At 33.6% G+C, this 17,572-nt stretch overlaps 1 protein-coding gene across 4 annotated transcripts in view; it reads right to left on the bottom strand.

Annotated features, from left to right (window-relative positions):
- Nucleotides 1–17,572, bottom strand: part of csw (protein tyrosine phosphatase non-receptor type corkscrew) — a 149,124-nt gene that overhangs the window by 50,191 nt on the left and 81,361 nt on the right. The window contains exon 1 of one of the 4 annotated variants that reach the window (XM_074170599.1): nucleotides 4,070–4,406. The exons of the other annotated variants lie outside the window; for them this stretch is intronic. Coding sequence (XP_074026700.1) covers nucleotides 4,070–4,191 — 122 coding nt within the window. The 5' untranslated portion in view covers nucleotides 4,192–4,406. Of the gene's footprint in view, nucleotides 1–4,069; nucleotides 4,407–17,572 lie in introns of those variants that run through there. 4 annotated transcript variants of the gene reach the window in all.

A 17,572-nucleotide genomic window follows, 5' to 3' on the forward strand; every position in this document is an offset into this window, starting at 1 on the left:
TGAAAGTGGCAATTTTTCAACCGATAAACCACGTTTTCAGACAGACGATTTTTTGCGAATAACTCAAAAATTATTTTATCGAAAAAAACTTCCTCAGTAAAAAAAACGATTGGGTTTCTGCTATCTCTAGACCCAGTACAAAATGAATTAATAAATAGCTTGTTGGACGTTGATTATTATTCTTCAAACACCAAAATTGAAAGATTTACTGTGAAGTAACCTATCAATAATGCATTTTTTGAAGCAAATCATAAATCTTTTTTCAAAGTGCTGAAAAAACCTTGCATCAAAACCAGGACAGTTATGAGAGAAATAATCTTGGTCTCTATTTTTTTTTTCGGCGACATCAAGGTCACATGAAAGTAATCATTAGGTACCACTATGCAATTTTAACAGGTCAAATTTTCAGAGTATAATATTACAAGTAAATAGTAAATACATAAAGTGAATTGTAGGGTGCTAACAATTATTTTCAATTGGGGTGAAGATTAGGGGGTGATTTTTACATTTTCTGTAGCAGAAAAAGTTGGTACACGTTGAAATTTTCAATCTTAGTGTTTGCCGAATAAGTACCAACCTTCAACAACTAATTACTCCCTTTGTATTGAGTCTACATACTCCATAACCCACTATTCTTTTCATTTCATTATAAGCTATATTTTTACTAAAAATTATTTTTATCGATGAAATACTTAATATTTGAGTTATCTGTGAAAAACCGTCTTAAATCTTCAGTTTATTGGTTGAAAAACTAACAATTCAACTAGTTATTAAGTAGCAATGAATTGACTATTCATTCCCGGACTAATTTTGATCTTACCACTTTTCACCCACGAGAAGACGAGAAGGGGTGGCATCCACTCATAGGACAAAGTCAACCCCCGGTACGAAGTTAACCGTAGCAAGTAAGTAGAACCTATGTCAAAAATTTTTGTACAAATCGGTGCTCTTTGACCAAATTTTTTGCCGTATTTTGCCATCAATGATTGAACTAATTAGTGAACGACAGATTAGGGTGAACTGCAGAGTTGTATAGTTAACCTCCTGATGACACCAACTTGGTTGACGCCGAAAAGAGTGTTGTAGATCTAGAGTATGGAAGCAGTGTTTTGTTGAATATCTGTTGTTTAACAATTTTTTGCAATGCTTTTCCTACTTCCTTTTATTTTCCTTTCCGCAATAATTTTTCATATAATCCTATAACAATGATTTGCATCCTCTCTCCTTTCATTGTGTGACCAATGCTTTTAATACAGTGAACATTGACGACAACTCCTTCAGGACGAACATTTGAATCAGTTATTCAGATTTGATTTGATCTAGTTCTTCTTGATAATAAAGAAAAAAACCCACCACAATCCAACTTCTGGAAATACTTTTATTAAAGACAAAACATTCACTCTGTAGTTCGACAGTAGCCACACATATGGCAGCAAACATTTTTCTATATGGATAAAGGGTAGAAAGTTTTTTTTTTGGGAAAGTTTTTGGCTTTCTACTACTCCCTCTTAATACAAAAAAATGTGGGAATCTTCCAAGATGGAGTAGTAGAAAGCCAAAAACTTTCTTTCAAAAAAAAATTAATCACTCCTAAAAATATAACCCTTTCAATTTTTCAATGTTATTATGAGTTTGAGACTTCTCTACGAATGAAAATAAAGCAATAACTTCGCTAAAATAATTCTACTACCATTATGAATCAATACATTTCTCACTTATTTTTTTTCTCCAAAGATGGACAAAACGTTTTAAGTAACAAAAGTGTCCTCAGTTGCTTACTGTATGTTTAATGACATGTATAATTAAACATGTCATTAAACAAAAAGATAATGTATCCATAAAACACTGTGCAATTTATAGGAAATACGGAAAACCTCAGAACCGTACACTTAAATTACGGGAATGAAATGAAAAAATATTTTTTTCAGAATGAAATGTGCATGAGCACGGCGCATTTCCTCACGATCAGCATTAAATAAATAACCGGTTTTTCATATGGTATCTATATTGGAGCAATTGATTGGATAATCAAGGTTTTGCCAATTACTGTCGTTATTTATAGTAGGCTAATGCAAATGTTTCGTGATTTGTTTTTGATCGGTTCAACTTTCCGATGACATAGAGAACGAGATAATGAAGTAAATACACTTTGATCTCAAGAGATTAAAGTCAAGTGATACATAAGTATATCGAGTTTAATGTAAATCAAAACTAAATTGAGTTTTCTTCATCAGGTCGACGAAGAAAATTTTTATTTCTGTATATTTACATTTATTGTGTTTCAGCCTATTCTATTAGGTGTTTACTTTCATATGATATTCACATCCTGTGGCAGCCATTGTCTGTGAGGAATAGAGAGAAATCAGTTCTTTGGATTGAAAAATTTGTATTTTGAATTGAAATTGATTTGAAATTGTATTCAGTGATCAGTCCTTTTTTGCCTGAAGACAAGCAAGGTTATTTCTACTATTGGGCCCGTTGAACGTATGGTAACTAGTCTAAACTTCACGGTTAAATTGAAAAAAAGGATTATTTTTTCAATTCACGGTTAAGGTTGTGGTTCTCATACTCCGTAGATAAGGTGAGAATTTTGAATTCTAATATTTAGACCAGAATAAAACTCAAATGAAATTCAAAACTTTTGGGACCACAAAAATAATATCTTAAGGAATTACATGACACTCAGGGGTAAATTTATTCAGAGATCTTTAATAAACCAAACTAAAAGAAATGAGAAAATGTCGAAACCACACTTTTTGTATAGAGATGGGGAAAACCAAAACCTTCCTTTCCCAAAAGTTAATTTCTCCTAACAATATAACGCTTTCAATTTACACTAAATGATATTACGGAATAGTGTTATTTTTATACAAACAAAGTCTCAAAATGAATTGAGATGATTCCAACTATGTATATAACATTCCTATTCATAATTTCATCAGAAAAATTGTTGTGAGACTATTTCACTAATAAAACGCCAGCAATGTTATTTTCAGAGCGAAATTCCTTCCCTAAAGGAGATTCCTTTAAAAAGAATAATAAAAAAATATAAAAGTAAAATCCTGTATTTTTAATTCAATCCATTAAATACTTTTTCAATTTTTATTGCATAATTATCATTACTAAATACTTGAACCTTTAGCGAATATCTTGAAAATAGTGTAAAAACAATTTGGTTCGAAATTATTTCTTCTTCTAATCTAATCTAATCTTAACTGGTATTTCTTCAAAATACCAGTTAAGATTAGATTTAGATGTGAAACTATCCGCCCGAAAATTTCAATCCGGTTTGCTATTGAAAGTGATTCATATAATTGGAATTTTATACTCTTCCGTTCATCATACTATGTCCAGTTTTCGGCTTTCAAATAAATACTGCTTGAACTCATGTAAGGACTTTTATCTACGAATGAATAGGCTGGATTTGAAATTTCATATGCAGGCCCAATATAGGAGCGGCCTGCCTAAATCCAAACAAGTGGTGATAGATGATAGATACCTCATGATAATCCATCAGAGCGCATGTAAATTACCCTTTTCTGTGAGCTCTTCATTTGACAGTTCACAAAACCGCAACACGTGTTTCACTATCTATACAATAGTTTTTCAAGCGTGTTCAGTACTATAAAGCATCGTAAAGAAAAAAAAAGTGTTTGCTCCTTTCTAACAGATGAACTAGAAAACCTTTTAACAGATTTCAATTTCATCTTTAGAAAGCTACATTATCAGCAAGTAGCATGGACTATATTTCATTTTCGAAAAAAAAAAAAAGATCCCTATGAAAATTGCAACAATTCAACTCAATATATCAAAAATTTGCTTTAAATACGTGAATTATTTGCCAAGCGCGAAGGGTGGAAGTCTCTATTAAATAAAGTGACTGGTATATACTAAAAAGAATAGTTAGATAACACAAATAATAATTCTCTTTCGTCATTATTACTAAACTACAAGTTCAGCGAGAAAAAAAATTGTTCATACAGCCAAACTGATTAGATAAAGAAAAAACACGTTTGTGAAGATTTATTTTTTGATTGACTTCAACACCGCGATTGATTTTTTTACTTACTTGTAGCTAAAGTAAACGAATGCTTTCCTAAACTCATTGATAGCCGTCGAAATGATAATCGAAGCTGCTGGAACAGCTAAAACTGAAGAATTGCCCCTGTGTTGCGGCATTGTCCTCGTCATTCTAATCACTCGCGAATCGATCACTTCGGCAAAAAGCAAATAGAAAAAATCACCAATATGAGTCCATATTTCCTTCTTATCTATTTGCCGTCTACAATTACTACTACTATTTCTATACCGGACTAAAAACAAAAATCCAAAAATCTCGACAACAAAATAGTAGAACTTAACGTAGAACGAAATGAAACCAACGAGCGTTCAATGATAACTAGCTCGCTACGCAACGACACGGGGATTCATTTGTTTATAATAATTAAGGAGGTGGATGCAGATACGTAGGTGTTCAGTCGCGGCAGGTAAGAGGGGGGAAGGGGTGAATCCTTTGAGTCATCGGAAGGAGCCCTGGCCTTTTCCTGCTATATGGAAGCAGCATTTAAATGAGTCTTAGAAAAGAATTCATGAATTCGATAGTCGATGAGCAACACGATCGCAAATAAATGTATATTTTTTAGATGTTTCACCGGAAAATCCAGATAAGATCAATGCTATCAGACAATCAACAGAATTGAAATGACGAATCCATAGAAATTGTAATTGCTTTGGAGGGTAGTTTCAGGTAGAAGCCAAGTTCAGTAATACAGCGTGTGTCACATCAAGTTCACCAATAGAAATTCAAGATGAAAAGAAGGGTTGGATAGGCATTGGGTTTTTTGGAATATTCTCCAATAACAGTGTGTCGGTTATTCGGTAAAAGCGTGGCACATAAAAATTGTGTTTTTTTTAAATGAAATGAGATATTTTGATAGTCCATATTCGGATTTGAAGATTGTATCAGTATACAATGTCATCCCCAAAGTATGCGCCATATGGGAAACTTATTTATTAAGGGTTTTTCGACAAAAAGTTATTCTTGATAAAAGTTTTTGCATCCCCTAAAACTAAACATGCACCAACAAAATACAGTAAAACACACGTAACATACAAGAAGCCTTCAAATATTTGATTTTGAGACAAGAGTAAAGCACTCTTATTTTGAAAAATCTCGGGAAATGTTATTCAAAAAAGTTGTTCAGTATTATGAAATACATCTAGATTTGAAGTCATGGCCATCTAAGTGGAGTTTTATTTTTTTACCCATTTTTATAAATGGGGACTAGGAAAAAAATTGCCAGTGTATACGACGGTTTGTTTTAAAAGCCTTCAATATTACAAATTACACGGTCAATTTTTTTGAATAGTAAAATAATTTTCACAGTTTTTGGTGCAAAGTTATTTTTTTTTGTTAACACCGAAAAACACAAAACATCAAAATAAAATAGGTATTTTGAAACAAATTCATTGATTTTCTGTACATTATTTTAGGGAATTATTTTGGTTTTGATTTGATATTATTAAATATTAAGTTCTTGTTACAATACTGTATAATTCTGAGTAATTGATTGTTAACAAAATATAGATGTATGTTTTAATGCTGAACAACTTTTTTAAATAACATTTATCATGATTTTTCAAAATGAGAATACTTTATTCCTGTCTCAAAATCAAATATTTGAAGGTTTCTCGTATATTACGTGTGTTTTACTGTATTTTGTTGGTGCATGTTTAGTTTTAAAGGATGCACAAACTTTTATCAAGAATAACATTACGTCAAAAAACCTTAATAAATAAGTTTTTCATATGGTGTATACTTTGGGGATGACACTGTATACCGAATGGTTCAAAAGTTATGCCAGAAATAACATAAAAAAATCTGTTTTATTATGAAGATATTTCAAAAATCAATTTTTTTATTATCAAATAGCAGTTTGATAATAGGTGGATCAAAACTAATTTTTTCATTAATTTTTTAAATATAACAACTTATATTATATATACCTAGCGGTTCAAATGAGTTTTACGATAAATTATTTCGAACACAATTTCATTGACAAAGTTACCTATTTCAGAAGAATATTTTGAATTATTGATGGTTTTTGGGTTTATAACTTTCCGCAATCTGAAAAATAAATAAATACATATCATATCAACAGAGAATCTGCTCGAGGACAAACTGAAACGTTCATCAATTTACTGCAAAATAAACTTTTGTCGAAGGATGTAGTTAGTAAGTATTTATATATTTTAACTCTAATAAATTTGCCAAATAAATACACTATCAAGAACACACACAGAACCTCAACCTCTTGTCTTAGCAATATGAGTACCATTTTAGATCCATTTCCACAGAATGAGTTGAAATACACTTGAAACCTGCCAAAAGTGTAAAAGCGGATTTTTTCAGTATTCTCTATTTTCCGTGAGGTTCTTTGGTGATTATTTTTGTTTCATTCCATTTCATTGATCAGCAGTGGTTTTCAAAATATGTTCCGCTTATCCCCGATCCTCTCAATTGTATTCCATTTATGTATCCCTGATGTTCGTTTTTTCTTACATTTAGGGGTCTTGTAATTCATATTCTCAGGTTTCGTTCGTGTAAAAACAGATCTCAATGATGGTAGTTTTAAAAATTATTTTAACATCAAATAACCGATGCGTCTCAAATTTCAGACAAACCGGGCACATAAGTTATGAAGTTAGTTATTGAGTTTGTGATCATTGTGCAATCTGTATAAGTGGGTTACCGTTATTACCAGTTTCGTTAATCAATCTTTCTACAAACTGTTCCAGATACGCGTTTTCCTTTAAAACAGTTTTAATAGTAGTATTTTAGATTACTTAAACATAGAAAAACAGAAAAAATTGTTTCGGTTATGATTCATCCAGTATTTGGAAATTGGATTATGGCTAAACTATTATTCGATCATAAAAAATCTATATTTTCAAAATATGTCCTAAACAAAACCGGCTCTCCAAATGAGTTTTCATTGAAAATGAGGATGGTTGAATGAATAAGTTTTTTGGGGATATTTTTGACAGAAATTCTGAACCGTTTGGTATATACCCAGACAATTTTATATTTTTTTTAAGTTCTGTTCTGTCGAAATCCGAACATAATTTTGAATCGAAATTTTATTTTTCCTTCGATGAAAAATTTTCTCAATACAAAATTTAAAACTATCAAAATAACATGAGTCTCAAAAATAACAACAGATTTCTTAAACAACATCAATATTTAGTTGGTGAATTTGATTTTTACGACAGGAATAGTTATCTCGGTTTTCAAAGACTTCATCAAAAACGCATTTTCAAATCAGAAAATGAAAAATATCGGGGCAATTATAGACCAATAACAGTTTTGATACTTTTGATACTCTTTGTGAAAACACGTTATTTTAGGCTTATAATACTGTTGTTGTATTTAATGGGATAACTTGAATGCTTAATATGGAATGAAATGCAACTGGCTACGTGAAAGTCTGCTCAATATGAATGTTGAAGAAGATAAATTCATTGTCTTTTCATACACAGTAAGAGATCAACCTGTGATTAACTATACTCGCCTTTCTTTCAGAGCTTGATTGCATCAAGCACCTCCGTTGCACCTGTGCATCCATAAAAAAACGAATAATCATATAAATTATCGTGAAGTGGTTGATCAACATATTCGGTGGAATGAATATATAAATTTCACCAGCTGAAAAATATTCTCGATAAGCAAAATATACGGAGTGGAACTTTCAAAACATCTATACATAGTCTGGGAATTATACATGATACTCCATTAAAAATATTGTTTAGAAAAACCAGAAGAAGATATTTTAGGACTTCGACAATTGCTGAACTAGCCATACGTTACACCCATGCTCAATCTCTAAAGAGATGGGATGAAATCAAAGGATGCAATCTTGTCAGGATCACCCTGAGCGACCCTGGGAAGCTGGCGCCGAAGAAATATCTCTTGATGACTAGGAAAAATCTACGCCTAACAGTAGGATTTCTGACTGGCCACTGTCAACTAAGGAAACACCTCCATAATATAGGGCTAGTGGACACACCTCTATGCAGGATGTGTGAACAGGACGATGAAACTGTCAGGCATGTCCTATGCGAGTGTCCGAAGTTATTGCCAATAAGAGAGTGTGTGTTCGGCGAGTCTTGGCCTACACCTAGCGATATAAGGGATATGTCTCCCAGTGACCTGTCCACCTTCCTGGAAAGGACAGGACGTACGATGACCTAGGAGGACAACTCCTCGGGAGGATGTACAATGGGTCACATGTGCTGTGGGCCTACACTCACCCTCCCTACTTTACAGATACAGATAGATGGTACAAAATTATTCAACAACTTCCTTCAGATATAAAAAAAAAGAAAAAGGAAGTTATAACAAAATACAGAAGGAAATTTAAGTAAAATAACATTCTATGAAAATTTTAATGTTTTCTTGTTTTAGTGCTTCCCAAACATTAATCTCAGGTAATCATATTATATTCTTCAACTGACATTACACTTGTTTCTTATTTTTTAGAATTCTCGGAGATTTCTTAATTTTTAAATTATTGATTGATATGTATTTATGCTGATATATATATATATATATATATATATATATATATATATATATATATATATATATATATATATATATATATATATATATAATATAGGAGAGGAGGTGTAACTCCTCTCGAAGCGAAGCAGTAATGATTTATCAAGTTATATTATTTACATTGTTATTAATTAAAGATTTGTTTTCGAATACACCTCTTTCAATTTCGCAATTGTTTCATATTCAAAATGATTCCTGACTGAATTCCACAACTCAAAATTGAAACCATTACTTCGAACACCCAAAATTTTTACTAATTTTCATGTGATCTGATGCAGAGAGAATAATTGTATGAGATATTTTTAAAAAAATAGTCGTTCTCAAGACTTTACATTTACAAACTGTTCCAATATACCTTCGTTTAGAAAAAGATTCGATATTTAGGACATAAATATGGAGTCCCTTGTCATGTATCGAATGTATCTCTAGCTCCATGGTGCTCATTCATTGCACATTGTACCATCTGTGGAAATATTTGATAAAACCTAATTCTTCGCCCCGATTTATTTCTTGAATTAGGGCGATAGCAAAACCTTTACTTTCAATATGTTTATTAATAATAAGTATGCAATGAGTGGTTTTCACGACTCTTCATATACCGTTAAAATATACTCTATGTACAGAGTGGGCTAAATTGGACACTTTTGAAGGGAATCTCCTGTTTTCAAACTAGTTAGATGAAAACTGATGGCTGTGTCTGAGGGTCAAATTTTATGACAAACTCAATGGTGAAAACAGTATATCGTTTCTGAGTTACAGCATGTTTTTCGAAAATGTGTATTTTCAAAAAGTTTCTGTAACTTTTTTTCTGACAAAAATTTCTTGTTTCTATGAAAATATTTTCAAAGCACTTTTTTACGTAGAATTCAAATGTGGTTTCAATAGTTATTGATGGAAAATATAGCATACTTGATGTTTTGCGAGTCATCTTTGAAATACATAGCTTTGAGAAATTGTTCAGTAGTAGCTATCAAATATTGAGAATGCTTTCCACGCATAGTTTCAATAAAATTGATAAAAATTTATACTATATTTACTAATTATAGATGAAACTTCAACAATAATAATGAAGAACAAACAATGAAATATATTTCTTCAGAGAAGGTGTTGAAATGTCTACCAGCTTCTCCTACACACAGGCGACACCATTTCTGAATGATTTTTGCCGAATCAATTAGTTCAATAGGAGTGAGAGAAGCAAAACTTTCCATCACTGCCGTTTCCAATTCGTATCTAGAATTGGTCAGTGATTTAAAAATGAGATCTTTCAACCTTCCCCAGAGGTAAAATTCCATAGACATTAAGTCCGGTGACCTGGCCAGCCAACGGTTGGGTCCTTGGTTGGCTATCCAATTATTACCAAAATTTGCAGCCAAAAAATTTGTACCAATTGCAGAGTTGTGTGGCGAAGCCCCGTGTTATGGAAAATATATTTTACTGGGCTTCATTAGTGGCAATGCATCAACAAGGGGTTTAATATTTTGCCTTAAAATTTCTAAATACCTCTGAGATGTGAGAGTGCCATTATAAATGAACGGGCCGATAATTGACTTCTCTGCTCCACAATAGAATGAGGATTTTGTTATGTCCAAGTATAAGAATTTTAGCGGTTAAAAATGCCGGCACTGCTCATATAAGCTTCGTTTGTTCAAATACAGTTTAACGAAAAATTAACCAATTGGTTACAACTTTCCAGGAACCACTGTCAGAAAGTCAAAATCTCCTGCTCTGAGTTGATGAACTCTTCTGGTCCTGTATGGCTTGAATTTGTGTTTTTTCAAAGTCCTCCCATCGTTAGTTCTTGGTAGGCATGTTGATAGTTTCAATGTTCGCGTTAACGTCAATTAGGTTGCGTCGCAATGTGGCGAAAATGTCTCTTAAAGGTTGTCTTCTCTCTGGATACCTCTCGTGTTACAAATTGCATGCTGCTTCTGCATTTTCCCCGGTTTGTATAAAACATATCCACATATTATATCCCATTTTTCATAATACTCATACTTCATTGCGAATGTGTTTGAATATTGAACAAAAGCGTCTTTACCTCTTAAATTAAAATTTGACAGTTACCAGTAAAGATTTGCATTGTTTTATCGCCGCGTCGTCCAAAGCCTACTTTATCAAAGTGTGCGTTTCAAAATCTTCATGAATAAACCTAAAAGCTCTGTATTTCAAAGATGACTCGCAAATGTAAATTAAATGTACTAAATTTTTGGAAAGCTAATTTTAAGTTTTATTGCAATATGCAGAAATATACAGGATGTCTCATTAAAAAATAGTTTTCCATCAATAATTATTGATATCTCTTTTGAAAAAAATAGTTTTTCACAACATTGAATTTACGTAAACAAGTACTTTGAAAAGGTTTTCATAAAAAGAGGAATTTTTTTACAGGAAAAAAGTTAATGTACATTTTCGAACAACATGCTGTAACTTAGACACGATGATATGCCGTTTTCACCATTGATTTTATCATAAAAGTTGACCATCAGACACGGCCATCAGTTTTCTTATCTATCAGTTTGAAAACAGGAGTTTCCCTTTAAAAATGTCAAATTTGGTCCATTCTGTACGTATTGACCTTGAGAGTTTTTTTTCGGAAGTTTTCCCCAAGCTTTTGCTGAACCACTTCCGTAACTCTCGTTCAACTGTCATAATTTGTTTATATGATTTGCAAGTTCTTCTCCTTAACTCCATTTTGACGCTCCTCAAATTAAACAGTTTAAGCTTCTTCTTGAAGATGATCACTTGGGGATCGAAATACATGTCGAGGTATTGTAAATAACGGTTTGGTGTTAGGATAAAACTCCTATGATATTCATTACTACATCGAAGGTTCCAAACAGTGCATCACAAGTTCTCGGTTTGTTAGAAAAAAACTCTGGTTATTCGGGATATAAGAATAATGATGCTAGTTTATTAGCCCTTCGATTTACTTAGTTCAATCTTAGATGGACCATTTTTTCGACTAGATTGCCGCAAACTATCACTAATTGATGATTGTTTTGAAATCAATCACATGAAGTCTAAAATTGAATGGATAATTAATGGTAGGTACTCTCAAGTCGCTTCGAAAAAAATCTGGCAATACTGACCTGTTTAACTCTCTAAATGATCAGTTGTCTGAACACCAACACCCCAGCAAATATTTCACTTTTGTCACACCAAAATGAAACATTATTGCAACCAGTTCGGGTTTGATTTGTTGTTTGATTAGAAATGATTAAAATATTCTTGAACAAAATTCCCTCAGGACTTAAACCGCAATGATCTGTATTTGACTTGTTCAAATTATATAATAAGGACCCGAATAACGCTTTTTGACGGAATATATTTCAATTTATCTGCTTTGAATGTTTTGTGGCATTAATTGGTGTTATACAATCCCACATAATCAAGCCATAATCAATAATTTTTTTAGATAAAGTTTCAATTAAGCATTATCGGTTGATTCTGATATTTCATGTCGACTTGAATTAATTACTTTACCTAAAACTGCACCTATTCTAGTTATCTATATAATTCAATGAAACGCATTTTTTTCTCCAGTATTGCAATGAAAGTAATCGTGATATTATCTGATCAGACATAATTAACGCCACTGAAAGCGTAATGAAAGCTGAAGGGAAACAAAACCTTTAAATGAATTTATTTGGCAACCTGAATACACTTATTGTAATGAATGAATCGAATAATTTCGTATAGAAGTGTATACCTGTAAAATAGTATTGCAAAGCGCTTCATCGGTGCTCACTCGTCAGGCAACATGAAATATCGAAGTATGAGAAAAAATCTGTTTTAAAATCTGTTTTTCCGTTAATCAGCTGTCGCCCCCATACGAACGACAACTCTCATAAGTTGAGAAACTTATGCGAGCTAAGGACTTACCTTTTAACGTGTGATCATCCTAGCTTCAACCAGATAAATTCTCTTGAGAAAAATATCTGGTCGAGGCGGGAATCGAACCCACGGCCTTCCGATCGTGAGTCGGGCGCACACTACTACCACGGCCAGTTCCACAATGAAGACATAGTACATTTGTAAAATTTGAGTTGTATGAAAGTAATTAGCCTAATAACCAACAAAATACATGTTGGAGATTTAGGCCATGTTACTAGGTCAATATATGATGTATGAAGGACAACTTGTGACTGAATTTAGTCACAAGTTGCCAGCGCTTTGCAGTAAGATTTTACAATTATACACATCTTTAAAAAATTATTCGATTCATTCACAAAGCCTTTGTCTGTTTATGCAAGCAAAACCGCTGTTGCGAGCAGTAGCGAACAAGAGTGAACGAGCATTCTGCATTAAAAATCGTCTGGTGAGTACGGGCTATCGAGCGAGCGAACATATGCTTGTTCGCGTTCAGAAAATATCGAGAAGAAGGCGGTACATCAAAGAAAATACTTGTTCGCGGTCGTTTAGTTTAGTTTGGCAAACTGCTCGCACTTTGCTGCATGCAACTATAGGTGCGTATTCACCAAAAAATCGAGCACGAGGGAGCATGAGCGAGCATTCGTGTATGTTTGCTCGAGTTCGCTCATGTTGGCTCGTGTTTGCTCGACATATTGATGTCTCGTCCACACCAGAGCGAATATCTTCAAGGTCGTAGTCGTACTTGTTCCATCTACTTTGTGCGAGCACCTTTTGATGTACCGCCTTCTTCTCGATCTTTTCTGAACGGGAACACGCATACGTTCGCTCGCTCACTAGCCCGTACTCACCAGACAATTATTGATGCAGAATGCTCGTTCACTTTTGTTCGCTCGTGCTCGCTTTTTTAGTGAATACGCACCTTATGCCGGGCAGTCATGAGCGAACACGAGCAAACATACACTAATGCTCACTCATGCTCGCTCGTGCTCGCTTTTTTGGTGCATACGCACCTTAAGATCAACCTAGAGATCTGTTGGAACTACTACCGTGTTAGGAATCACACGTTAAAAGGTAAGACTTCGTTAGTCCTTAGCTCGCACAAGTTTGTCAACTTCTGAGAGTTGTCGTTCGTATGGGGGCGACAGCTGATTAACGTAAAAACATATTTTTTTTACTACTGGAATATTAATAACAAAGATTTATAGTAACAACTGTTATGACTAAGCACGACTTTTTTGTTCCGTATGTGACATACCCTTTGCCCAATAACTGAAAAAACCCAAAAGGAATTGTCTATATTGACACTTTCGACTTCGAATAATTTCACCATGCGTTATATAAGAACCGTATTCCTTTTGTTCTCAGAAGTAGATTTGGCATCTAAATACAATATTTCTTCTCAAAAATGAATTATTTATTTCCTTGTTAAATATTTCAGTCATTAATAAACAATATTTTTTCTTGTACTAGTTTATACTGGTCCTTATTGGATTTTTCTTACATTCTTCTGAACATAAGTTGGGATGCCCACAAAATACTTTACTTCTGTGATCCACTGACTCACATTCGCATAAAATATGCCGAGCTTTCTCTGTCCCTTTGTTGCATTGCCTCAAATTAAACTTTATTTTGCTTATAAAGTACAATTTTTTAAGGTGTCTAAATGGACAATGTAAGTAGTTCTATAACTTATTTTCTAAAACACATTGATAATCATTTTCATTGATATTGACTAATGACATACACCGAGTCACACTATTGGCAGAAAAACTGCTAATTCATGACCAGTAAGTTCGCAAAAATGTACATTTAGCAGAAACTCTACCGCGAAAACATTTATTCTAGATTAAACTGGATTGTTTTGATTATACGTTATTTCTCGTAAACTGTTATTTCTCTTATCGTATAGGAAAGATTCGCTTCGGAAAATTCCTAATTTAAAATTTCTGTGAATATTTAAATCTTCCCTTGTTTATTCAGGAACGAATTTATTTTCACTTCGAAACGGCATTTCAAATTAAAACCAGTGAATCTTGGAAATGTCTTGATAATCATTTTTATTGTGATTACATTAATATTCGTACAATATTACGTGTTGAGATTTCCTCGACTTCCTTCCTTCCTGTCCAATTCATTTAAATTCAGCCGCATCATTGTCTTTATTTGGAGTGTTTATTGTCCATTGTTATGAGTGACGAACGATTGTAGTTGATTTTCACACTCTTCATTGGCCTTTATAGTCCAGAGGTTTATGCTATAAAGCCATCAATTCTTGATGACGACCACCAAAAAAAGTTCAATCCAATAAATGTTTTCTTTTTTAATGTAGGCGCCATACTTAAATTCCATTTAATTTTTCATTGATGACATATATGCCTTATACAGGTGAAGAATATTCTCAGTTTGTATCAAATTTTATAGACTGAAGTGAGAAAATGAACAAATTTAAACGTGCCTTTCAACGTGCCTCAATTATTTTCTATTTCAATTTTCATAAGTTGCGCAGTTAAGAAAAACCTGCAAATATTTTTCGAAAATCTCAAATGTAGATTCACTATAAATTTTATATAGGAAGTACTATTTTTTAATATTTGTTGCCAATTTTTTTGCAAATGTAATTAGTATACAGGGTCTTTCACAACGAGCGTTCGTTAGGAATATATGGAGAACGATTCAAAATAAAAACTTAAAATTTTGTGGTAGTGGGTTATACAACTAAAATATTTTCAACTTCCGGTCTCTTTTCGATATACCGGAAGTTGAGAGCAACTTCCTCACTTCAAATGAAACACCCTGTATTTTATTACATTTTTGAATTTCTCAGCAAATTTTAGGCCCACTTTGTATAACAATGCCTATACCCAAATTTGTTAGTTTTCGAGATTTTTTCTGAAAAATTTGACAGTTACAGCACCACTCTGAAAAAATCATAACTCATAGACAGTAACAGTTGAAAATGTGAAATTTCACAGAATCACACCTTAAGCATCAAGTCATGAAGAGGTCTATCGAATTTTCGAAAATAATTTACAGGGTGGTCGAAATTTCCACCTAAAACATAACATCGAGAAAACTGATGAAACACGATTTTTTCAAATGGAAACCATACACTATTCTATTATTTTTGGATACTACGAAACAAAAGATATCAAATTCATGAAGAATGTCCTATACCTAAAATACACCCTTGCAAGATATATCCGATTTTGCGAAATATTTAAAATGTAAATCATTCGAAGCAATACCAAACCAAGAAAGCTTTGAAAACAAATGAAGTTACAACAAATATGTCAAAATGTGATGCGATATAATTGACGTGTATTTCGTAGTTTTCTATTTGTGTACAAAATGTCTCGTTTGAGGTATTCTAATGGCATGGCAAGTAAACAATTCCGAGTGCCTGTTATGTCGCTGTAAAGGCAAAAATAAAGTGGCTGTCGGTGGAATTAAATATTTAGGTGGGAAAAAACAGTTTTTACGGCAGAACAGGAAAATGAGCTCGTGAAGCATATTAAAGATATGGAGATGAGGATGTACGGATTAACACGACAAGATGTTTTATCTTTGGCGTGTCAAATTGCAGTAAAAATAATATCACCAGCCCTTTCAAAAGAGAAAAAGCAGGATATGATTGGCTGAGAGGATTCCGTCAGCGGCATCTAGATATAGCCCTTCGTGCATCTGAATCCACTTCTACTGCTCGAGCACGGGCCTTTAATAAACCAGTGGTAGATAAGTTTTATTCCACATTATAATGTATTCAAGAGACAATAAACCACCGTGCCACCGTATCTATAACGTTGACGAAACTAGCATTTCTACGGTGCCTACCAAAAATACAAAGGTGTTTGGAAGAACTGGACGTAAACAGGTAGCTCGAGTTACATCAGCTGAAAGAGGGGAGACTACAACAGCTGTAATTTGTATGTCTGCTTCTGTAACTTTTGTACTACCTATGTTTATCTTTCGAAGAGTTCGTATGAAGATGGAACTGATAGATGGCGCACCACCAGGCTCCGCATGCGCATGCAATTCATCTGGATGCATGAATTTGAAAGTTTTTACCAAATAGTTTGACCATTTTATAAGCTACACGAAACCTTCTGCAGATAACCCAGTTCTGTTGATTTTAGATGGCCACCTCGAGCTTTCATATTGATAGTTCGAGAAAATCACGTCACTATTGTCTGCTTGCCTCCACACTGCACCCATTAACTGCAGCCTTTAGATGTCAGTTTGATGTATACCTTAAGTATATACCACAATCAGTTACTCGAAAAATAGATGAACAACAATCTTGGCGGGTCAGTAACTGAATTTCAACTGTATTGCAAAGATTTTTGGGGACGCCTATTTAAAATCAGCGGTTCCATTGAATGCCATCAATAGGTTTGTCAAAACTGGGATATTCCCTTTCAACCCGGATCTGTTTACCGAAGCTGACTTGATCGCTGCAGCAACAACCGAAATGGAATTTAATGAAGCCTCTGGCGTAACAGAAACGGCTACAACGGTTTCAAACATACAACTACCAGCAACGGATCCCTCACCAGAACCAGAAACCTCCACGTCACACGTCTCTGCAGATTTGTCGCCATTGCCATCTATGAGCTATGCACGCATCCCAAGTGTATCGCCATCCATTCTGGAAGATAGCCAATGTGAATTTTTTAGTGTTGCACCAGCTCAAATTCATCCTTTGCCCAAAATTGTCGGTAAAAGAAGCCATCTTACGAATGGTCACGTCAATCTTAACTAGCACGCCATAAAAAAAATGATTTAAAGGAAGAAAGAAATAAAAAGACAGATAAAGAAAATAGACCCAATAAAACACAACAAAATGTAAAGAAAAAACATCCTAAAAAGAAACAGAAAGGGGAGAAGTGTAGGCAAAGGAATGTTAAATAAAAGGAAGAATATTGTATCACATTCATCTGAAGAAGAAGACGTAGAATGTCTTTTCTGTATGCAAACATTTTCCAAAGATGATAGGGGCGAGGGATGGATAAAATGTTGTGTATGCCAAAGATGGGGCCATGAAGCTTGTGCAGGGATAGATAGCGATGATCCTGATGA

The sequence above is a fragment of the Leptinotarsa decemlineata genome, unplaced genomic scaffold, assembly GCF_025532065.1.
Source record: "Leptinotarsa decemlineata unplaced genomic scaffold, Ldec_3_MD MMD2_P_RNA_scaffold_9, whole genome shotgun sequence".
In the NCBI taxonomy this organism is placed as follows: domain Eukaryota; kingdom Metazoa; phylum Arthropoda; class Insecta; order Coleoptera; family Chrysomelidae; genus Leptinotarsa; species Leptinotarsa decemlineata.